This window comes from Myotis daubentonii, chromosome 3 (assembly GCF_963259705.1).
Source record: "Myotis daubentonii chromosome 3, mMyoDau2.1, whole genome shotgun sequence".
NCBI lineage: Eukaryota > Metazoa > Chordata > Mammalia > Chiroptera > Vespertilionidae > Myotis > Myotis daubentonii.
This window is the reverse complement of record NC_081842.1, coordinates 176,036,876-176,056,895: the sequence shown is the minus strand read 5'-3', so window position 1 is coordinate 176,056,895 and position 20,020 is coordinate 176,036,876. Positions and strand designations below refer to the sequence as shown.

General features: G+C 36.1%; 1 protein-coding gene across 14 annotated transcripts in view; it reads left to right on the top strand.

Annotated features, from left to right (window-relative positions):
* PATJ (PATJ crumbs cell polarity complex component) overlaps positions 1-20,020 on the top strand; it is a 305,718-nt gene that overhangs the window by 29,528 nt on the left and 256,170 nt on the right. For all 14 annotated transcript variants that reach the window (XR_009451968.1, XR_009451967.1, XM_059689351.1 and 11 more), the window contains exons 6-10: positions 628-817; positions 2,823-2,951; positions 14,332-14,550; positions 16,492-16,591; positions 19,044-19,135. Coding sequence is in view for 12 of the 14 variants with exons in the window: in XM_059689351.1 (XP_059545334.1) it covers positions 628-817; positions 2,823-2,951; positions 14,332-14,550; positions 16,492-16,591; positions 19,044-19,135 (730 nt within the window). In the remaining 2 variants the exon portion in view is untranslated. The remainder of the gene's footprint in view (positions 1-627; positions 818-2,822; positions 2,952-14,331; positions 14,551-16,491; positions 16,592-19,043; positions 19,136-20,020) is intronic.

The following is a 20,020-nucleotide window of genomic DNA, read 5'->3' as shown; positions in this document are numbered from 1 at the left end:
CCTATGTCAAATCAAAAAGTGAACGAGTGAGACACGTGATGCTGGGCTGATGTTGTGGCGTTCACTGCGCCAACTGGCGGTGGGATATCTGAAGCTGTCTCGTAACCCCGAATTTTAGCTCGCAACTCAAAGCAAAAAATCGGCTGAGAGACGGCTCGTATCTCGAAAAACTCGTTAGTCGGGACACTCGTAAGTCAAGGCCCCAATGTACTTACTTCATTGTACTGCTAGAGAAGAGGTTATTGATGAATTTGAGAATGTAGTTTCCCAGTGTGGTAGATGTTGAAGGCAGATTGGACAGGGTTCAGGAGTACAGGGTTCATGCAGTTAAGGGTCTATACTTGCAAAACCTTGGCAGTGAAGCCTTATGTATTGTTTTTGCTTATTTTTCTAGCCAGATAGCTTTTAAAATGTATGTGTGTTGAGATGTATTACTAAGTTGGTTAATGGGCTAATAAATGCTTTAAAGAAAAGCACTCTAAAAAGCTCCATTATATAATTAAATAATTTGAATATATGTACTAAGTGAAGTAGAACCATTAAAAAACCTGTTTATCTTGAATAATAGACTTTTTAAAGTCAGGATCTTATATCACTTAAAACAAAATTTTCTTTTATTTCACCAAGGGATCAAAGGCTAAAGGAAAATGATCAAATATTGGCTATTAATCATACTCCACTGGATCAGAACATTTCCCATCAGCAAGCAATTGCATTGTTACAACAAACCACTGGATGTTTGAGTCTGGTTGTGGCCAGGCAACCAGTCTACACAAAAAGCAGTACCAGCCTAACTGATACAATTCTGCCAGAAACAGTGAGTTGCAAATTTGGAAAAATACTTACTTTTGAATTATGCCGTTGCTTTTCACACCCGTGGAAGGTGTCATTTGACTTGTCATAGTTTAAGAAAGGTGATCATACTTCCAATGCAGCATTAGCATAGTAAATAAGATACTTTATGGAGGGTTTTTATTTTGTTTTATTTTTTAAATGTCCTGTGATTCTCCTTATATAAGATTATTTTTTTAACTATAGAGGGCAAATTTAATAGTAGGTATAATTTATTTGGTAATGGAAAGAGTCTTGTGTTCCTTGTTGTTATAGCCAGTTAATTAATTAAGCTGAGAGTTTTTATTAGAGATTTATTATTGAGTATCTTAAGATTTGGTTATTTATTTCACAAACATTTCTGTAAATTACATTGGGTGTTTATAACTAGATTATTGATACTGCACAATGGTAGAAGTTTTTCTTTTTTTTTCATGTAAGGATGAAAACAGTTCAAAAGAATAAAATTATGTCTCTTTTGGGAATCTTTAAACTTGCTTAATAGTATTTTACAGATTTTGGCCTGCATCTTCAGAATGCAAGCTAATAAATCTTATTTTCTTATAACACTAAGTGCTAGCTGATTTATTTAATATTCATCCATTGGTACAAAAGAAAAAATAGACTGGGTACAGTACAAGGTCACAACACATATTAATGTATAGACATTTCCCTGTTGTAATCAGTTAAATTTATATAGCACAATTTACATAATAACAGAATGAACCAAATGGGAAATTGCTTAGCGTGGTGGTTAAGAATAGGGGCTCTGGGTCAGGTTAAAGTGAGTTCAAGTCCAGTTCTTTACTTCCTGGCTGTGTCATACTGGGCACATTTCTTGACCTCTCTATACCTCAGTTTCTTCATCTGTTACTTGGAACTAATAACAGCATCTGCTTCATAGTGGTATTGGGAAGATTAAATGAGATTGCAAGTGGAGAGCTAAGCACAGTACCTAGTATATACTTTATGAATACCAGCTGCTATTAATTCAAGCATATTTTTATGCATATTTTAGCAAATTTTGTTATATCCCAGGTACTAGATATTGTTTCAGGCATGAAGTTATTAAATATTCCCAATATCCCTTGTTATTTTCACATTGCATAGTAACTTTCCACTTTACCTATAATAGAAAAACTAAGTGATAAGTATGCCCTATGGATCTTGAGAGGGAGAATTTTCTTCTGCAGTTGATTTATGGGAACTTGATGTATATTTCTGATGAAAGCCTGCTAATTAGAGGGGAAATGTCATGTCTCTTAGTCTGATTTGTATAATCCTAATGCTAATATCTTCAGTTGGGCCTACCTTTCCTCTTCCTCATAGGAGTTTATTAAATTAGTCTTATTGTCTTGTGTCCTTCTCATCATTTCCTACTTCACATTGCTGCCAGATTAATCTTCCTAAACCACTGCTTTGTTCTTGTCATTCCTTCTTCTAAAAACTCCAATTATTCCCACTTGCTTATTCAAGCCCAGCTTGCCCTTACATTTTCTTTTTTGCTTGAATGTCTTTTTTTCTCAGTAGTGCAATTAAAATGCCACCTTTTCCTTGAAGCTTTCCATAATTCTTGATTAGATTTGACTTGTCTGCACCACTTCCCCCCAATCCTTATAATACTTTGTGATTCTTTTTCAATTCAGATAAACATATATATGTTCCTTCTATCCGCTGGACACTGCTAGATCCTGGGCATAGACTGAGGAACTGGATGTTTCGGTTCTAGAGCTACAGTGTCTGTGACCCGATATTCTGTCTTGTATTTTAATTATTTATATTTTAGTTTGTCTCTCTACTGGATTATGAAATCCTTAAGGGCAGGGATCATATGATGATCTTTACATACCTCTTAGCCTCTAGAAAATTGTCTTGATTACTTGTATGAATGTTTAGTTTGCTGTATATCTGTTACATTAGTAATTACTGTACCGGGAAGCTAAGAATCTGTGTGTTTTACTAACACTTTGGCTCTTGCTATTAATTTGTAGATTCGTTGGGGCCATATCGAAGATGTTGAGCTCATTAATGATGGCTCTGGGTTAGGTTTTGGAATAGTTGGAGGGAAATCAAGTGGTGTGGTTGTGAGGACTATAGTTCCCGGAGGATTAGCAGACCGGGTAAGTTGATCTTTTTTGTTTTTATTTTGGTTTTATATAATTTAAATTGTATGGCTTGAAATATAACTTTATAACATGGGTTACAATCAGAAGGTACAGTGATTATAAATAGTTGTCTCAATTTATGCGGTAAATTTTACTTGAATTAAAAAATTTTGGCATTGTCAAACAAAGGACTACACTTTATTATTTAGCACTGTTTGAACTGAAAGTGGGCCTTTTAAAAACTTACCAGCTGTTTCTGCTTAGTTTTACATTGAAGAAAATATTAAATATATTTTTAAAAACCTTTAGTTTTTGGAAATGAACTTAGAAATTTGGTTATGACGCCACTTAATAATGAGCCTATATTGTATAGAATGTTCATCATAATCACAATAATATGTACATTTCACTGATTAAATTACAGTTATATACACATTTATCCCTTCTAATAAACATATATAAAAATAAACTTGCTATGCAAATGCAGTTTGAGGCAAATTCAGCCGTTCCCCATTTCTAAGCCAGCTTGCTCCCCATGTTGTACTAATTGTGGAGCTACTAATATTTCTATTATACTCTTAGAATCTACCTGCATTTATTTAGAGCAGAGACCTGTCAAGGTCACTGAGTGTCTTGCAGAGGGTCAACAAGATCAAAGCAATTTTTTTTTATTTTTTTTTTTTGCTGTTAATCCTCACCAGAGGATATTTTTTTCCATTGATTTTTAGGGAGAGTGTAACGGGGGAGGGAGTAAAAGGGAGAGAGAGAGAAACATTGATGTGACAGACACATCGATGAGTTGCCTCCACACATGCCCTGCTGGGAATCGAACTCATGACCCTTTGGTGTGCAGGCCAATGTCCTTAATCACTGAGCAACACCAGCTATTAATACTAAGATGCTATTAGTATTAGCTCTTTCACCATGTTGAAATTTGCACTGATGATACAAAAGCAGTGGCAGACTGAAACTGCTGGTTCCTTAGTGTGAAACAGGCAGTGGCATCGAACTGTACTTGCAGCAAAAAAGAAAAAAAAAAGGCCAGTTTCACTTAAGAAAGTGCAATAGCAATTATTAATTTTGTACATTTTAACCTTTAAGTGCACATGTTTTTAATATTGTGTGACAAAATGGGATGTACCATACAGCACTTCTGCCATATATTGGAGTATGATGGTTGTTTTGCCTTAAAAACATTTGTAAGACATAGTATCCACTTTTTAAATATTAAACAGCCTTTTAATCTTTAAATTTTGTTTTATTTTAAAATTTTGGCCCCTATTAAAAAATTTGAGATGTAATTAACATTCAACATTGTATAGTTTCAGGTGTACAATGTAATAATTTAATATTTATATGTGTTGTGAAATGATCACCACAATAAGTTATCCATTACCATATATAGTTTTTTTCCTTATGAAGAGAAGTTTTAAGAGATCAACCAAAGGACTTGTATGCATGCATATAAGCATAACTAATGGACACAGACACTAGCGGGGCCGAGGGCATGTGCTGGGTGGCGGGAGCGGGCGGGGAGAAGTCAATGGGGGGAAAAGAAGACATATGTAATATTTTCAACAATAAAGAATTTTTTAAAAATAAAATATATAAAAAAATAAAATCTATTCTCTTAGCAACTTTGAAATATATAGTACAATATTATTAATTAGAATCACTATGCTATATATTATATTTTGTAGCTGGAAATTTGTACCTTTTGATCTCCTTCACCCATTTTGTCTCCCCCCGCCCTGCTGCCTCTGGGAACCACCCTGGAACAGTATTTTCATTTTTTGAAAGAATATCTGACAGAAAAATTATGATCATTCAGACTTGGGTATTTGACAGATATTTTCTTGAAAATGAATGAAGTGAGCCTGTTATTTCAAGGAAAACAACTGAGAGCATTTATTAATGATTATGAAATTTGAACTTCCAAACGAGTTAGAATTTTGGAAAATTTGTGCTTTACTGTGTGCTTGAATGTTTTCCATATTTAAAGAGTTCTGATTAGATTGTTGGTGATATTAATATTTTGTAATTAAACATGTCACTATTTGCAAGGTCTTCATAGCTCTGTGAATCAGTATTTTCTAAAGACCAATGTGTGATATGACAAAATAATATATAGGTAAAAGATCCATTCAAGATAGATCAGTAGATATGAATGAAACTGTTTGAAGGTTTCTTGGACGTATTTTCTGATTCTACATGGCAACTGTTCTTTAAGAAACCACCACTTGTGGAGTTCTGCTGTATTATCAAAGAAGAATGGGTTGAAAAGGCTATTAAAACACTTCTCCATTTTCTAACTATGTATTTGATTGAAACCAGATTTTTTTATATACCTCAACCAAAACAACATATTGTAACATATTGAAAGCTGAAGCAGATATGAAAATTCAGCTGTCTTCTTTTAAGCCAGACATTGAAGAGATTTGCAAAAATAATTTAAAACACCACTCTTCTCACTAGTTTTATATAGCTTTTTAAAGAATAAAAAATATATACACCAATATCATATATATTAATGTGTTAAATATATAAAATCAAAGCACTATTTTCTAATTCAATAGATATTAACAGATATCGAGGGAGAGATATCAAAAAGCTCTTCGAGTTTCTGAGTAATATTTGCGGTATAATTGATACATAATAAATTGCACATACATAAAGTCTACATTTTATTAAATTTTGACATATGTATGCTGGCAAGTCTAAAATCTGTAAGTCAGGCTAGTCGGCTGGAAACTCAGGCAAGATTTGATGTTCAGTCTGAACTTTGAAATTTGTAGGGAGGTTAGCAGGTTTTCTGTTATGCTCTTTCAGCAGAATTTCTTCTCCAGGAAACCTCAGTTGCTTTTGTTTGTGTGTTTGTATTGATCTCAGAGAGGAAGGGAGAGGGAGAGAGTGATAGAAACATCAATGATGAGAGAATCATTGATAGTCTGCCTCCTGCACGCCCCACACTAAGGATCGAGCCAGTAGCCCAGGCATGTGCCCTGACCAGGAACGGAACCCGAGATCCTTCAGTCCATGAGCTGACACTAGCCACTTAGCAATCTGGCCAGGGCGTCCTTAATAGTTTTTAAGAGTACAGAGGGGTTCTGAGACCAAAAAGGTTGAGAATGGTCATTTTGTGGGTCCTTAAAACACAGCCGTGGCACAAAACAGTCATCTTTGAGGATTTTTTGTAACTTAGAAAGGAATGAGAAATTGTGGAGTATTTTGAAATCTATTCTCATATCCTTCCCTCCCTCTTTGCCAGTGTAATAGGCTTGGTTGCTGGAGTAACATTTTTCAAGATGCAAAGTGGAGCGGTTATTGTGGAAAACAAAGGGTCAATTAAATTTAGAAAACACCAAGTTAAATACAATCAAATAGGTTCCTTACTGTAAGAATTTTCTGAGCTTTTAATATACTAATGTGTGTTATGAATTTTCACAAGGAGAGTATAATGTGCAGAGTTTCCCAAATTAATCCCTTTGAGACACTGTTGGGAAAAGCCCAGGTCTGATTTTTCACCCTTACTGGAAGGGATTGTCACTGTTTTAGGTCATCAAGGAGGGGGTAGGGGTGTGCCTCTCAGAGTCCTAATGGAGAAGCAAGTGTTTATGCCAGACATTGTTTTTAAGAGTTATTCTCATACAATTCTTAACACAGTCATAAATCTTATTCCCAAATTATAGATATGGGAACTTAAGAAATTGCCCAAGGCTACCTAACTGGAAAATGACAAGGTCAAGATTGAGCCCACAACTGTTTAACTCTGAAGCCTGCGCTTTACTTCTTAAATCTATTTATTCAAAGTTGACCTTAATGTTTTTGTTTTTCCTGATGTGCACCTGTCCGGGCACGGTCATACCTACGTATCATCAGGGAATAAATATAGCCAGCTGTAGGCACAACAGATTCTTGGCTCTTTCCTGTAGGGACTATGGTGAGACCCAAACAGCAGTATTCACTTCTCTCTTCCATTCACCTCAGCTAATGTCAGGTAGAATCTCTTCAACCAACTCTGCATTGTTGCTAAGTCTTTACAAGTTGTTGCTGATGTAGCCTGATCACAGCTTTAAAAAAATTAAATGGAATATTGCTTTTAATTAAAACGTACTGAATATGCAACCTTCATGGTAAGGGAATATGGATGTCTTAGGTCATTAGTTCAGATGTGATCAAGATTGACCTTAAAGACATACCTACATTCTGCTGAAGGGATTAATAACTACCACTTTTTCTCAAAGAATATAAAATTGTATGACAGAAAGTTAGAAAAAGAAGTCAGTATTTTTTATTTCAAAGGGTTTCATAAAACAGACCCTTATGTTTCATTTTGTGTACATATAAGTCAATATGTGTAGTTAAAAAAGGATATAGAGTTGAGAGGGTGCAACAAAGAACACTGAACTGAGGTTACCGTGGCCTGAAGAGGCATCAGAATTGGATGCATTTGAGGACTTGCTTTGCTGTAAGCAAGGTACTAGCCTAAATATTTTATATATAGTATTGAGTGTAATGCTCACAACTCAATGGGAAAGGAATTTATTCCCATTTTGTTTAAGAGGGAGCTGAGATTTAGAATTGACCTCTGGCCACACAGCTTGATCAAAGTAGAGCCAGGATTGAACTTGGGTGTGCCTGACTCCAGTGCCCTTACTTGACCTTCTGTCTACTGCCTTGAATATTATAAAGTAAATGAAATGGAAAAATATTGATTCATAAGAATTTAGAAGCATTTATTGGAATCTATCTACAATAACCTATCAATGTAATCAGGGCCGATTCTATAGATAAGGAAAGTATATGTATAGTATCATGTAAGAGGAGCTGAAAGAAGTAACAACTTCCTGTAAGACACTCAAAAATCCACGGTACCTGAAGCACAGATCTTGCAAGAATTCTCTTCAGTTATGGCAAAAATTTAAAAAATTTTTAGCAGCTGGAAGTTTTTCTTAAAAAAAGTTTCTGCCCTAGCCAGCTTGTCTTAGTGGATAGAGCGTCAGCCTGCGGACTGAAGGGTCCAAGGTTGGATTCCGGCCAAGGGCACCGAAAAAAAAAAAGTTTCTAATGGGCAGTGTAAAACAACTTTGTTTTGCAGAAATCTCTTTCATGTGGTCTGCAGTAATTCTAGGCAATCAGGGACACTGAGTTACCCCCTTGTCTCCACAAGAGGACTCTTACAACTCAGCCCCTTTAAAAGTTGTCATGAATTATTGACTCTTTGGTATGCGGCAATTATAGTATGAGTCATAATAACTATCTAGTAAACTTAATACTAGGAAAATATTACCAAGCAAGGACTTGGAGGGTGGGTGTGGCCCATGAGGAATTTTCAGTCTAGAATGAGCAAAGGCCAGCTTGAGGCCACTAAACAGCTGGTTATTCCCAAGCCATTTTGTTTGAGTGAGTCTATAAACAGATATTTCTTTATCCTTAAAAAATCAGTGGATGAGGGCTCTGGGAATTTGACTAGGGTAGGAAAGATATACTTAGATTTAGTACCTTTCTTTAATTCCTTAGGGGAAAGAGTATTTTATTTTATAGGGTCACTACTTTCTGTCAATGACACGTTGCCTTTTGGTTAAAGACCAGTGATAAAAAGCAGCCTTGAATCAAAAGCAGTAATGATTTTATTTTTTGAGTTGTGGAATTATTTGGTGCTATTTTTTAGTTTTTGAAGAAACAGATTTGATTTCTTTATTTCTTTTATAGAGCAGGCCTGAATTCCTTTAGTTTTCAAATATTTTTGTTTATTTTTTTTATTTTAGGGAGGAAGTGGGGGAGAGAGACAGAAACATCATTGTGAGAGAGAAACATTGATTGGTTACCTCCCTTATACTTCCCAACCAGGGATCGAACCCCCAACCTAGATATGTGCCCTGTCCAGGAATGGAACCTGCAACCTATTGGTGAATGGGATGATGCTCCAACTAACTGAGCCACCCAGCCAGGGCATAGGTTTTCAAATATTTTTTGAATTGAAGTTATTATTAACAATAGCCAAACTTAAAATGCAAAGTTACACACACACACACACACACACACACACACACACACACACACACATGCCAATAACTGCTAAATTGGATTAAAGTATATTTTAAAAACTCTAAGTGATATGTTAGTGCTTTCACTATAATAATGTGGTACCCAGTTATGTCAGCTCTTTTAATATTTATGCCTCCCATACTATCTTTGCCTATATGCATCATGTTTTTTCTCTTTTGAAAACAATCTATGGGTTAATAAATATTTTTGTTGTTTGATTAGGGTACACTTTGAATCTTGGCATAGCAATTTATTAGTTATCATTGATTTAAGACTTCTCTTAAAATAACAGAAAGGGCTCTAATGCCTTTTAGTTTTCTTACACATAGACAGGTTATGGAGGGAGAATGCTGATCAGAAAATATTTTTTTTTTTTTTTTTTTTTATTGCTTAAAGTATTACAAAGGGTATTACATATGTATCCATTTTATCCCCCCGCCCTAGACAGTCCCCTAGCCTCCCCTATCACCCAGTGTCTTATGTCCATTGGTTATGCTTATATGCATGCATACAAGTCCTTTAGTTGATCTCTTACCCCCCTACCTCCTGCCCCCCAACCCTCCCCGGCCTTCCCGCTGCAGCTCGACAATCTGTTTGAGGCAGCTCTGCCTCTGTATCTATTATTGTTCAAAAGTTTATAATGGTCTCTATTGTCCACGAATGAGTGAGATTATGTGGTATTTTTCCTTTATTGACTGGCTTATTTCACTTAGCATAATGCTCTCCAGTTCCATCCATGACGTTGCAAATGGTAAGAGTTCCTTCCTTTTTACAGCAGCATAGTATTCCATCGTGTAGATGTACCACAGTTTTCTAATCCATTCATCTACTGATGGGCACTTAGGCTGTTTCCAGATCTTAGCTATGGTGAATTGTGCTGCTATGAACATAGGGGTGCATATATCCTTTCTGATTGGTGTTTCTGGTTTCTTGGGATATATTCCTAGAAGTGGGATCACAGGGTCAAATGGGAGTTCCATTTTCAGTTTTTTAAGGAAACTCCATACTGTCTTCCATAGTGGCTGCACCAGTCTGCATTCCCACCAGCAGTGCACAAGTGTTCCTTTTTCTCCACATCCTCTCCAGCACTTGTCGTTTGTTGATTTGTTGATGATAGCCAGTCTGACAGGTGTGAGATGGTACCTCATTGCTGTTTTGATTTGCATCTCTCGGATGATTAGTGACTTTGAGCATGTTTTCATATGTCTCTTGGCTTTCTGGATGTCCTCTTTTGAAAGGTGTCTATTTAGGTCCTTTGCCCATTTTTTGATTGGATTGTTTATCTTTCTTTTGTTAAGTTGTATGAGTTCCCTATAAATTTTGGAGATTAGGCCCTTATCAGATATGTCATTGGCAAATATGTTTTCCCACACAGTGGGTTTTCTCGTTGTTTTGTTGATGGTTTCTTTTGCTGTGCAGAAGCTTTTTATTTTGATGTAGTCCCATTCGTTCATTTTTTCTTTAGTTTCAAGTGCCCTAGGAGCTGTATCAGTGAAGAAATTGCTTCGGCATATGTCTGAGATTTTCTTGCCTTTGGATTCTTCTAGAATTTTTATGGTATCCTGTCGTACATTTAAGTCCTTTATCCATTTTGAGTTTATTTTTGTATATGGTGTAAGTTGGTGGTCTAGTTTCATTTTCTTGCATATATCTGTCCAATTTTCCCAACACCATTTATTGAAGAGACTATCTTGGCTCCATTGTATGTTCTTGCCTCCTTTGTCAAATATTAATTGAGCATATTGGTTCGGGCCGATTTCTGGGCTCTCTATTCTATTCCATTGATCTGTATGCCTATTCTTGTGCCAGTACCAGGCAGTTTTGAGAACAGTGGCTTTGTAATACAACTTGATATCTGGTATTGAGATCCCACCTACTTTGTTCTTTTTCAGGATTGCTGCAGCTATTCGGGGTCTTTTTTTATTCCAGATGAATTTTTGGAAAGTTCGTTCTAGATCTCTGAAGTATGCTGTTGGTACTTTAATGGGAAGTGCGTTGAATTTATAGATTGTTTTGGGTAGTATGGACATTTTGATGATGTTGATTCTACCAATCCATGAACACGGTATGTTCTTCCATCTGTTTATGTCTTCCTCTATGTCTTTTTTCAACGTCCTGTAGTTTTCTGAGTAGAGGTCTTTTACCTCTTTAGTTAAGTTTATTCCTAGGTAGCTTAGTTTTTTCGGTGCAATGGTAAACGGGATTGTTTTGATAATCTCTCTTTCTGAAAGTTCACTATTGGTGTATAGAAATGCCTCAGATTTCTTGGGGTTAATTTTGTATCCTGCTACATTGCCAAATTCATGTATTAAGTCTAGTAGCTTTTTGATGGAATCTCTAGGGTTTTGTATGTATAATATCATGTCGTCTGCAAATAAGGACAGTTTTACTTCCTCTTTTCCAATTTGGATGCCTTTTATTTCTTCTTCTTGCCGAATTGCAATGGCTAACACTTCCAGTACTATGTTGAACAGGAGTGGTGAGAGGGGGCATCCCTGTCTTGTTCCTGTTCTTAGGGGAAATGGTGTTAGTTTTTGTCCGTTGAGTATGATGCTGGCTGTGGGCCTGTCATATATGGCTTTTATTATGTTGAGGTATGATCCTTCTACTCCCACCTTGCTGAGAGTTTTTATCAAAAATGGGTGTTGAATTTTGTCAAATGCTTTTTCTGCATCAATTGATATGACCATGTGGTTTTTTTCTTTCAATTTGTTTATGTGATGTATCACGTTTATTGATTTGCGGATATTGTACCATCCTTGCATCCCTGGGATAAATCCTACTTGGTCATGGTGTATGATCTTTCTGATGTACTGCTGGATCCGATTTGCTAAGATTTTGTTGAGGATTTTGGCATCTATGTTCATGAGGGATATTGGCCTGTAATTCTCTTTCATTGTGTTGTCTTTACCTGGTTTTGGTATTAGGGTGATGCTGGCTTCATAGAATGAGCTTGGAAGTGTTCCTTCCTCTTGAATTTTTTGTAGTAGTCTGAGGAGGATAGGTTTTAGTTCTTCCTTGAATGTTTGGTAAAACTCCCCTGTGAAGCCGTCTGGTCCTGGGCTTTTGTTTGATGGAAGCTTTTTGATGACTGCTTCAATTTCTTCCATAGTTATTGGCCTGTTGAGATTTTTAGATTCTTCCTGATTGAGTTTTGGAATGCTGTATTTTTCTAGGAATTTGTCCATTTCCTCCAGGTTGTCTAGTTTGTTGGAGTAAAGCTGTCCATAGTATTTTTTAACAATCATTTGTATTTCTGTGGGGTCTGTTGTTATTTCGCCTCTATCGTTTCTGATTTTATTTATTTGGGTCCTCTCTCTCTGCTTCTTGGTGAGTCTGGCTAGAGGTTTATCAATCTTGTTTATCCTTTCAAAGAACCAGCTCTTGGTTTCATTGATTTTCTGTATTGTTTTTTTGGTCTCTATGTCATTTATTTCTGCTCTAATCTTTATTATCTCCTTCCTTCTGCTCACTCTGGGGTTTTCTTGTTGCTCTCTTTCTAATTCTTTGAGTTGTAGAGTTAGATGATTTACTACCATTTTTTCTTGTTTTTTGAGATAGGCCTGTAGAGCTATAAACTTCCCTCTCAGGACTGCTTTCAATGTATCCCATAGGTTTTGGATTGTTGTGTTTTCATTGTCATTAGTTTCCAGGATGTTTTTAATTTCTTCTTTGATCTCATTGGTAACCCAATCAATATTTAATAGCATGCTATTCAGCTTCCAGGTGTTTGAGTATTTTGGGTTGTTTTTATTGTAGTTTATTTCTAATATTATGCCATCGTGGTCTGCGAAGACGCTTTTTATGATTTCAATCTTCTTGAATTTGGGGATACTTTGCTTGTGACCCAATATGTGGTCTATTTTTGAATATGTCCCATGAGCACCTGAGAAGAACGTATATTCTCTGGCTTTGGGGTGAAGTGTTCTGAAGATGTCTATTAAGTCCATCTTGATCAGAAAATATTAATTAAATGCAATATTTGGCGATGCTGGACATAAACAAGGTAGCTGTCATTTTGTTATCTTTCCTATCAATCTAATACTATTTTTACACTTATGAATTCCCTAGAACACCTGTTTTTCTGGAAGAAGAAAATGTTTGACTTTCAGTGACAGATGCAAATTATCTCCATCATTTTAAGTTGAGTTGAGGTAAAATAGGAAAAGTAATAATGCCGAGGAAGTGACTAAATATGACTTGTGGTGAAGTGCCCTTCTTTGGCCAAGCCAAGTATTAAAACACTTATTTGACATATTCTTTATTCTTTGGTCAGGCCGTGATTCTGTTCAAGGATGGTTCGATTTACAGAAGCTGTTTTACCCTTATTTTTCATCATGACCACTGACTTTTTCTTAAGTAGTTGTTTTATTTCAAATTTGTTGCATTGATAATAACAGAATATCAGCTTACCAGTGCTTAAAGTAGAAATCCATCAATTTTTTATCCTTTTTCCCATAATTATTTCCTCCTTGCATCTATTTCTTTTCTCTGAGTCTTTTCAGTTCTTAGGCTGACAATTTTTTTTCCTTCACACCCCACAACGTGCTTAGGAGAGCCTGTGGACAATTCATTAAAAATACATCTAGAACCTCACTTCTCAACACCCCAACTGCTAACCTAGTCCAAGCTATGGTTATCTCTAGATTATAGCTTTATTAACTGGTATCTCTGTTTCTATTGTTTCCTCTCCTATAGTTTTATTTTTAGCACATAGACTTGAGTGGTCTTGTTAAAACTAAGTCAGGTAATATCACTGCTCTGCTCAAAGCACTCAAATAAGTTCGCTTCCTACTCTATTGGAGCAGATGCCCGACACTGCTGACTGACCCTGGCCATGCTCTCATCTCTTCTTTGACTCATGTGCTCTTTGCTCATTCTGTTCCAGCCACACTGACACCTGCTGTCCCTCAGACATGCCACTGACCTTGTTGGCCTTCAGAGTTTCTACCTTTATGCTTCTGATCTGACCTCCTTCCTTTCTTGATGCCCAGGGATTTCTGACCTCTTCCTTGCATATGTGGCCATTAATACCCTGGCTCTAGGCCACTGGGCATGAAATGATACCCTCAAGCAAATACCTGTTTTAGAATTCTGGTTACTCCTCCTTTTGAACTCTCCCCTGCCCCCCCCCCCCCACCTCCTTTTTTTTTCTTTTTTGCGAGGATTTCTTTTTCTCTGTTGCCAATTCAACCATTCACTTAAAATATTATATATTATTCAGCATTTTTAGATGTCTTCTTTGCCAGCCATTTTGCCACAACACAAAGTCTGATGAATTGCTATTAACTAGTGAAGTTAGATAATTGATTTCTCAGAATAATTTTGTTTCTTTCTTGGATTAAAGGATGGAAGACTCCAGACAGGAGACCACATCTTGAAGATTGGTGGCACAAATGTGCAGGGAATGACCAGTGAGCAAGTTGCACAAGTGCTGAGGAATTGTGGGAATTCAGTCAGGATGCTAGTTGCAAGAGACCCAATTGGTGAAATTTCTGTAACCCCTCCGACCCCTAAAGCCTTACCTGTTGCCCTGCCTGCTGTGCCTAACAGGAGCCCTAGTTCTGTGAGTACATAAATTATTCTTTCATCATAAATCAAGTACTGGATGTGATACATTGTCAGAGTAGAAACACCTTCTACTTGAAATGCCACGCTGGTGTGAGGAGTGCCACAATGCCCGCAAGTGAAGCAGCAGAAGAGCCTAATTTGGAGACATTGACAAGTTTGATTTTCATTTTTGCTGTTTCTCAGAGTTAAGTCATTCCATCTCTCTGAGCCTCAGCTACGCATCTGTAAATTGGAGAGAAATAATTCTTGCCATTTCTATTTCGTTAGATTGGTGAGGAGACATCCAGATGGTGGAGTGGAAACTAAAAACTGATCAATTGTATGACAGTTGTCACTGATAGGAACAAATTGGCCAAAAGGAGTAAACATTAATAATAATATTTATTATGATTAATAGTAATCATTATAGTTATATAATAACAATCCTTATTATTAATTGTTGTCAAGTACCTGGAATTGTTCAGGTCATCTGAATTCCTCCCAAGAATTCTAAAAGATAGGTCTTACCATTCATTTAAAGATGAGGAAACAGAAGTCCAAATAAGTTGTTAAAGGTCATATAAAGAGTCGGTGGCAGAGCTGGGATTAGAATTCAGGTCTTCCTCGTTCATTGCAAGCTCTTTCAACTATCTTATAAGCTTTGAATCAACAAGGTAATTAGGTAAAAGGAAAGATGGTTTTTTAAAGGGAGAGGCACGGAGGAAGAGAAAAAGAGGAGTGATTATTGTGAGAAGGAGGTTGGAAAGCCACTTTTCATCTTCATCTAAAGGGGCATTTGGTGTCTTCTGTAAAGTTATTTGCCTCTGTAGTGAGGGAGCAGTGTAACTGTGGTAAGTGAGAATTTGTTGCAATCAGTTGTTTGCTTTCTACTCTTAATGTTTTGAACTGACAGCAAGGCATTATGTTTTTAGATACCTTACTCTTTTACAGAAATATCTGAAATTAGAAGACAAGTAATGAAAATAAGTTTTAGGTCAATATTTTTTGCTCACAATGACTATTACAGTAATTAGCCATTAAATTTTTTTTTATTGATTTTAGAGGTGAAGGGAGAGAGAGAGAGAAAAACATCAATGATGAGAGAATCATTGATCGGCTGCCTCCTGCACGCCCCCTACTGGGAATCGAGCCCAAAACCCAGACATGTGCCCTGATCAGGAATTGAACTGTGACCTCCTGGTTCATAGGTTGACTCAACCACTGAGCCATCATGGCTGGGCACAAAAATTAGTCTTACCATTTGTTTCTAAAATTTTCTTTACATTTACTTCTTTCACATAGAAATTAATCCTGAATTTTTTTTTCAAGTTGGCTGTATTAGTTTTCTATTGTTTTGTAACAGGTAATCACAAACCTAGTGGCTTGAAACTACCCTTTGTTAGTTCACAGTTCTATAGGTCAGAAATCTGCATGGGCTTGGCTGAGCTGTCCGCTTAGATTCTTACAAGGCCAAAATCAAGGTGTGGGCTGGCTGGGCTCTAAATTTGGATGCTCTGGGACAATCCATTTCCAAACCTATTTAGATTGCTGACAATGCAGTTCTTTGAAGTTGTAGGACTGAAGTCTCTTTGCTGGCTGTCAGCTAAGAGCATCTTTAAGGCCCCTGTATTTCTTCTCACATGACCCACTCCATCTTCAAACCACAAGTCCAGTCCTTATACTTCAAATCTTTTTCACTTCCCTTTCTGCCACCAGCAGGAGAAAACTCTGCTTTCGAAGGGTGCTTGATTAGATTAGGCTCACCTGGATAATCTCCCTCTTGCCATGTAATGTGACAAACACAGAAATAACACCAGGGGTCAAAAGTCAGGACCATCTTAAAATTCTGCCTATCATAGGTGCTAAAAAAATACTTGACAAACCATGCACAAATTTATTATGAACGCAATTATGTGACTAAACATTGTGTATAATTACAATTATTTTTTCTTTTCAGGACAATTCTCTTTATGAAACCTACAATGTTGAGCTCATTAAAAAAGATGGACAGAGTCTTGGGATTAGAATTGTTGGCTATGTTGGAAGTGCTCATACTGGTAAATGAATCATTTCTATTTCATATTTGGAAATAGTTGTAAAGGATATTAATGTTTCTAGAGAGCGAAATTAAATACCTGCAAATTTTAACTCCTAGAGTGCTCTCAGTGCACTGGCTAAGATAGATATATTCTGAATAGTGTGACTCTTACATATTATGACATTTTACATGCGATAAAGTAAAATGACTATTGCATATGTTTCATATTATAAATGTCAAAAAGTATTACTATTATGTTTAATTACTAAAATAATAAGATAAAACAAATACTTCAATTAGGATTCTTTTCCTTTCATATAAAGGGACTACATTGTAAGAATAAATACATAGCTGGGTAGCTCAACTGGTTAGAGTTTTGTCCCGATATGTCAAAGTTTCAGGTTCGATCTCCAAAAGAATAAATACATGGCCTAAGTCTCTCTGAATAATAATACTCTCAGGGGTAGCCAGTCAAGGCATGTGCGCAGGTTTCAGCCTCAATCCCCTGTAGGAGGCCTGCAGGGGGCGGCCGTCGATGTTTCTCTCTCTCCCTCTCCCTTACTCTTAAATCAATAAAAAAAACATATTTTAAAATATTCATAATAATGTTCCCTCAATTCCTACATGCAAAGTTTTGGTAATCTTTACTGTAAGAATTACTCTATTATTAAAGGAAATTATTAGAGTAAGGAAAAATAAACCTTTTACAGATATCTTCTAGTAACACGAAAATTCAGAGTTATGAAATGTTCTAGTTTTTAAAAAAATAGCAAGATTAGAAAGTTAATTTTTCTGAAGTTATTATTTTATATACTTATAGCAGGTGGAAATATTAGAAGTGCTAACGTATTCAAAGTCCTGAATGAAATTCATGTCAGACCACCTTGTGCTATTTTAGCCTAATGAAATAACTATTTTCAAAACTAGCTTTTTCTAAGTGCCACCTTTTTTAGGTTCAGAATTTAAATGAGTTTCAAAAGAGCTAAGTGTCGCTTTTATAATAATGTTGCTAAAAAACTATGTCAGTAGTTCTCACTATGCTGCCTGGTTAGAGAAATCATGGCTTGGTTCCTAAACTTTTGGCTTATGAACCTTTATTATCTGAAGTTTTCTTGCAAATCTCATACTATATATGCAGAGTAAAATGAAAGTGAGTAACAGATAGGGAACTGATAAAAATTAATGTTTATGTTACTGAATGAAGAAAAGATCATTTGACTTCTTTACCCTCAAAATGTTTTTGGGATTGGAGGGGATGGGCAGTGGTAAATCCAAAAACTAGAACATTTGAAAACTCAATGTAGTTTTTCAAAATAATTCTCTTTATTCCATTCATTGGAAATTTTGAGCAGTTACTTTGCTTAGTTCTGGAGGAGGTAGAATAATGAACATAAAAGTCTTGTCAGGGAGACAAACATGTAAATAACTCAATTATTCAATGATAAGTGAAATACAAGTTTTAATAGAGATGCAAGCAAACTATCATGGTGGATAAAAGAGTCAATTGGACAGAAGGCAATGGAGAATTTGCAAAGAAAGGCTTTTGTGCTAAACATGGAAAAGGAGAAGGACTTGAAACAAGGGGTGAGGTTGACAAGAAGAAAAAAAGGAAACGAGAAAAGGTCTAAAATCAAGAAAATATTTAGTGTTTTGGTGGAAGATCAAGAGTCTTGTGTGTCTGAAGTTTTGTCTTGTTGGAAGGATGAAGTAAAATAAAGTTTAAAAAAAGAAGCAGCTTGGGGCAGATTATGATTCTGTGAAATTTTCTTTTGTTATGTAGGTGATAGAAATCCATTGTGCTTATTTTTGTTCTGCAGATAATATTTTAAATTCATTTGATATAAAAAAATAAAAATATAAAATCATCCAGAGCTATGGGTTTTCTTTTTCCAATTTCCCTCCAAGTCCTTGCCTGGAGGCATGCATATTTTTTGCATAGCTGTAATTTTTATATAGCCATATTTCCTGGTTAAATATTTTATTTTATAATATGAGGATTATTTCATGTTGCTGAGATTATTCTAGTTTTTGAAGACTGTGTGTGCCTCTCTTTTTTCTGTGTTTGGGGAAGCTAACATGAACAGTGAACTATGTATAGTCAGGAAAACTTGTTAGGAGAATCTTGTCATAGTACAGGTGAAAAACGTTGAAGGCCATGCCAAGTCCATTGAGAAGGGTGACAGACCAAGAGAAGAGGGCTCTTTGAATTCCAGCTTATATTGGAGTGCATTTCCGCAAGTTTCCATTACTATTATTTTTCCAGAAATAGTCATCAGTCAAATCATTTCAAATTCAGCTCACTTGTGAAGGTGACAGTTTGAAATAATCCATCAGTTTCTCTGCTGGTGTTCAAAATAGTATTTATCAAGCCTTCTGTCAGCCCTTTAGCTAATTAACCTCTTGATATGAATCTTGCAATCAAGGTCTAATTAGAGCTTTCTCCCTTTTTCCATATGTTTTGTGCACCTTAGGGGAAGCTTCCGGGATTTATGTGAAAAGTGTAATACCTGGCAGTGCTGCGTACCACAATGGACAAATTCAAGTGAATGACAAAATAATTGCTGTAAGTAACTGCACTCTGTTTAGAATTGAATCAAGTTGGGGGGAAAAGTTATCTTTATTATAATATGTATGAGAGGGGAACAGCTTAATATAGTTTCATAATACTTTAAAAAACTAAATTTGTTACTACAGTAAAATCTCATTAATTTGGACTCTTATGGGTCCTAAACTTGATTTTTCTTTTTTAAATGTCTGTGAAGAGTCACTTTATATTGGTAAGAAAAATATAATATATACAGATATATATTTAACTAGAGGCCCAATGCACAAAGATTCATGCAAGAATAGGCCTTCCTTCCCCTGGCTGCTGGCACTGGTTTCCCTCCGGCACCAGGACCCAGGCCTTCACTCTGGCCGCTGCCTCCTGCCTTTGTTCTGGGCCGGCCGCTGACATCTTTGTTGTATTAATTTGCATATTCCCTCCTTATTGGCTGTGGGTGCTGCCATATTTGTTGTGATGATCAATTTGCATATTCCATCTTTATTAGATAAGATAATAGATGCAGCATTTTTACATGCAGTCTCAGACAACCATGGGAAGTAGAAATTATGCCCATTTTTTTAGAGGAAAGAAGTTAAAGTTCAGAGTATGTATGTTAACAATACATTGTTGGGGTTGGCATTCCAACATAAGGCTCTCAATTTCAAATCCTCTGCTTTAACCATCCCATTATAACAGTTCTGACAAGCATCAGATTTTCATAGTTTCATAAAACAAAACAAAAGTTCATAGCTGGTTATATATTTGCAGGTAGAGATCTGCTACCTAATTCACCTGAATATTTTTATGGCACTTGGAATTTTGAATAGCATCAGAAAATGAGACCCTTTACCTCTTAGGCTTAAGTTAAAATGTGTGATTTTAGGACTACAAGTTTGGATTTGT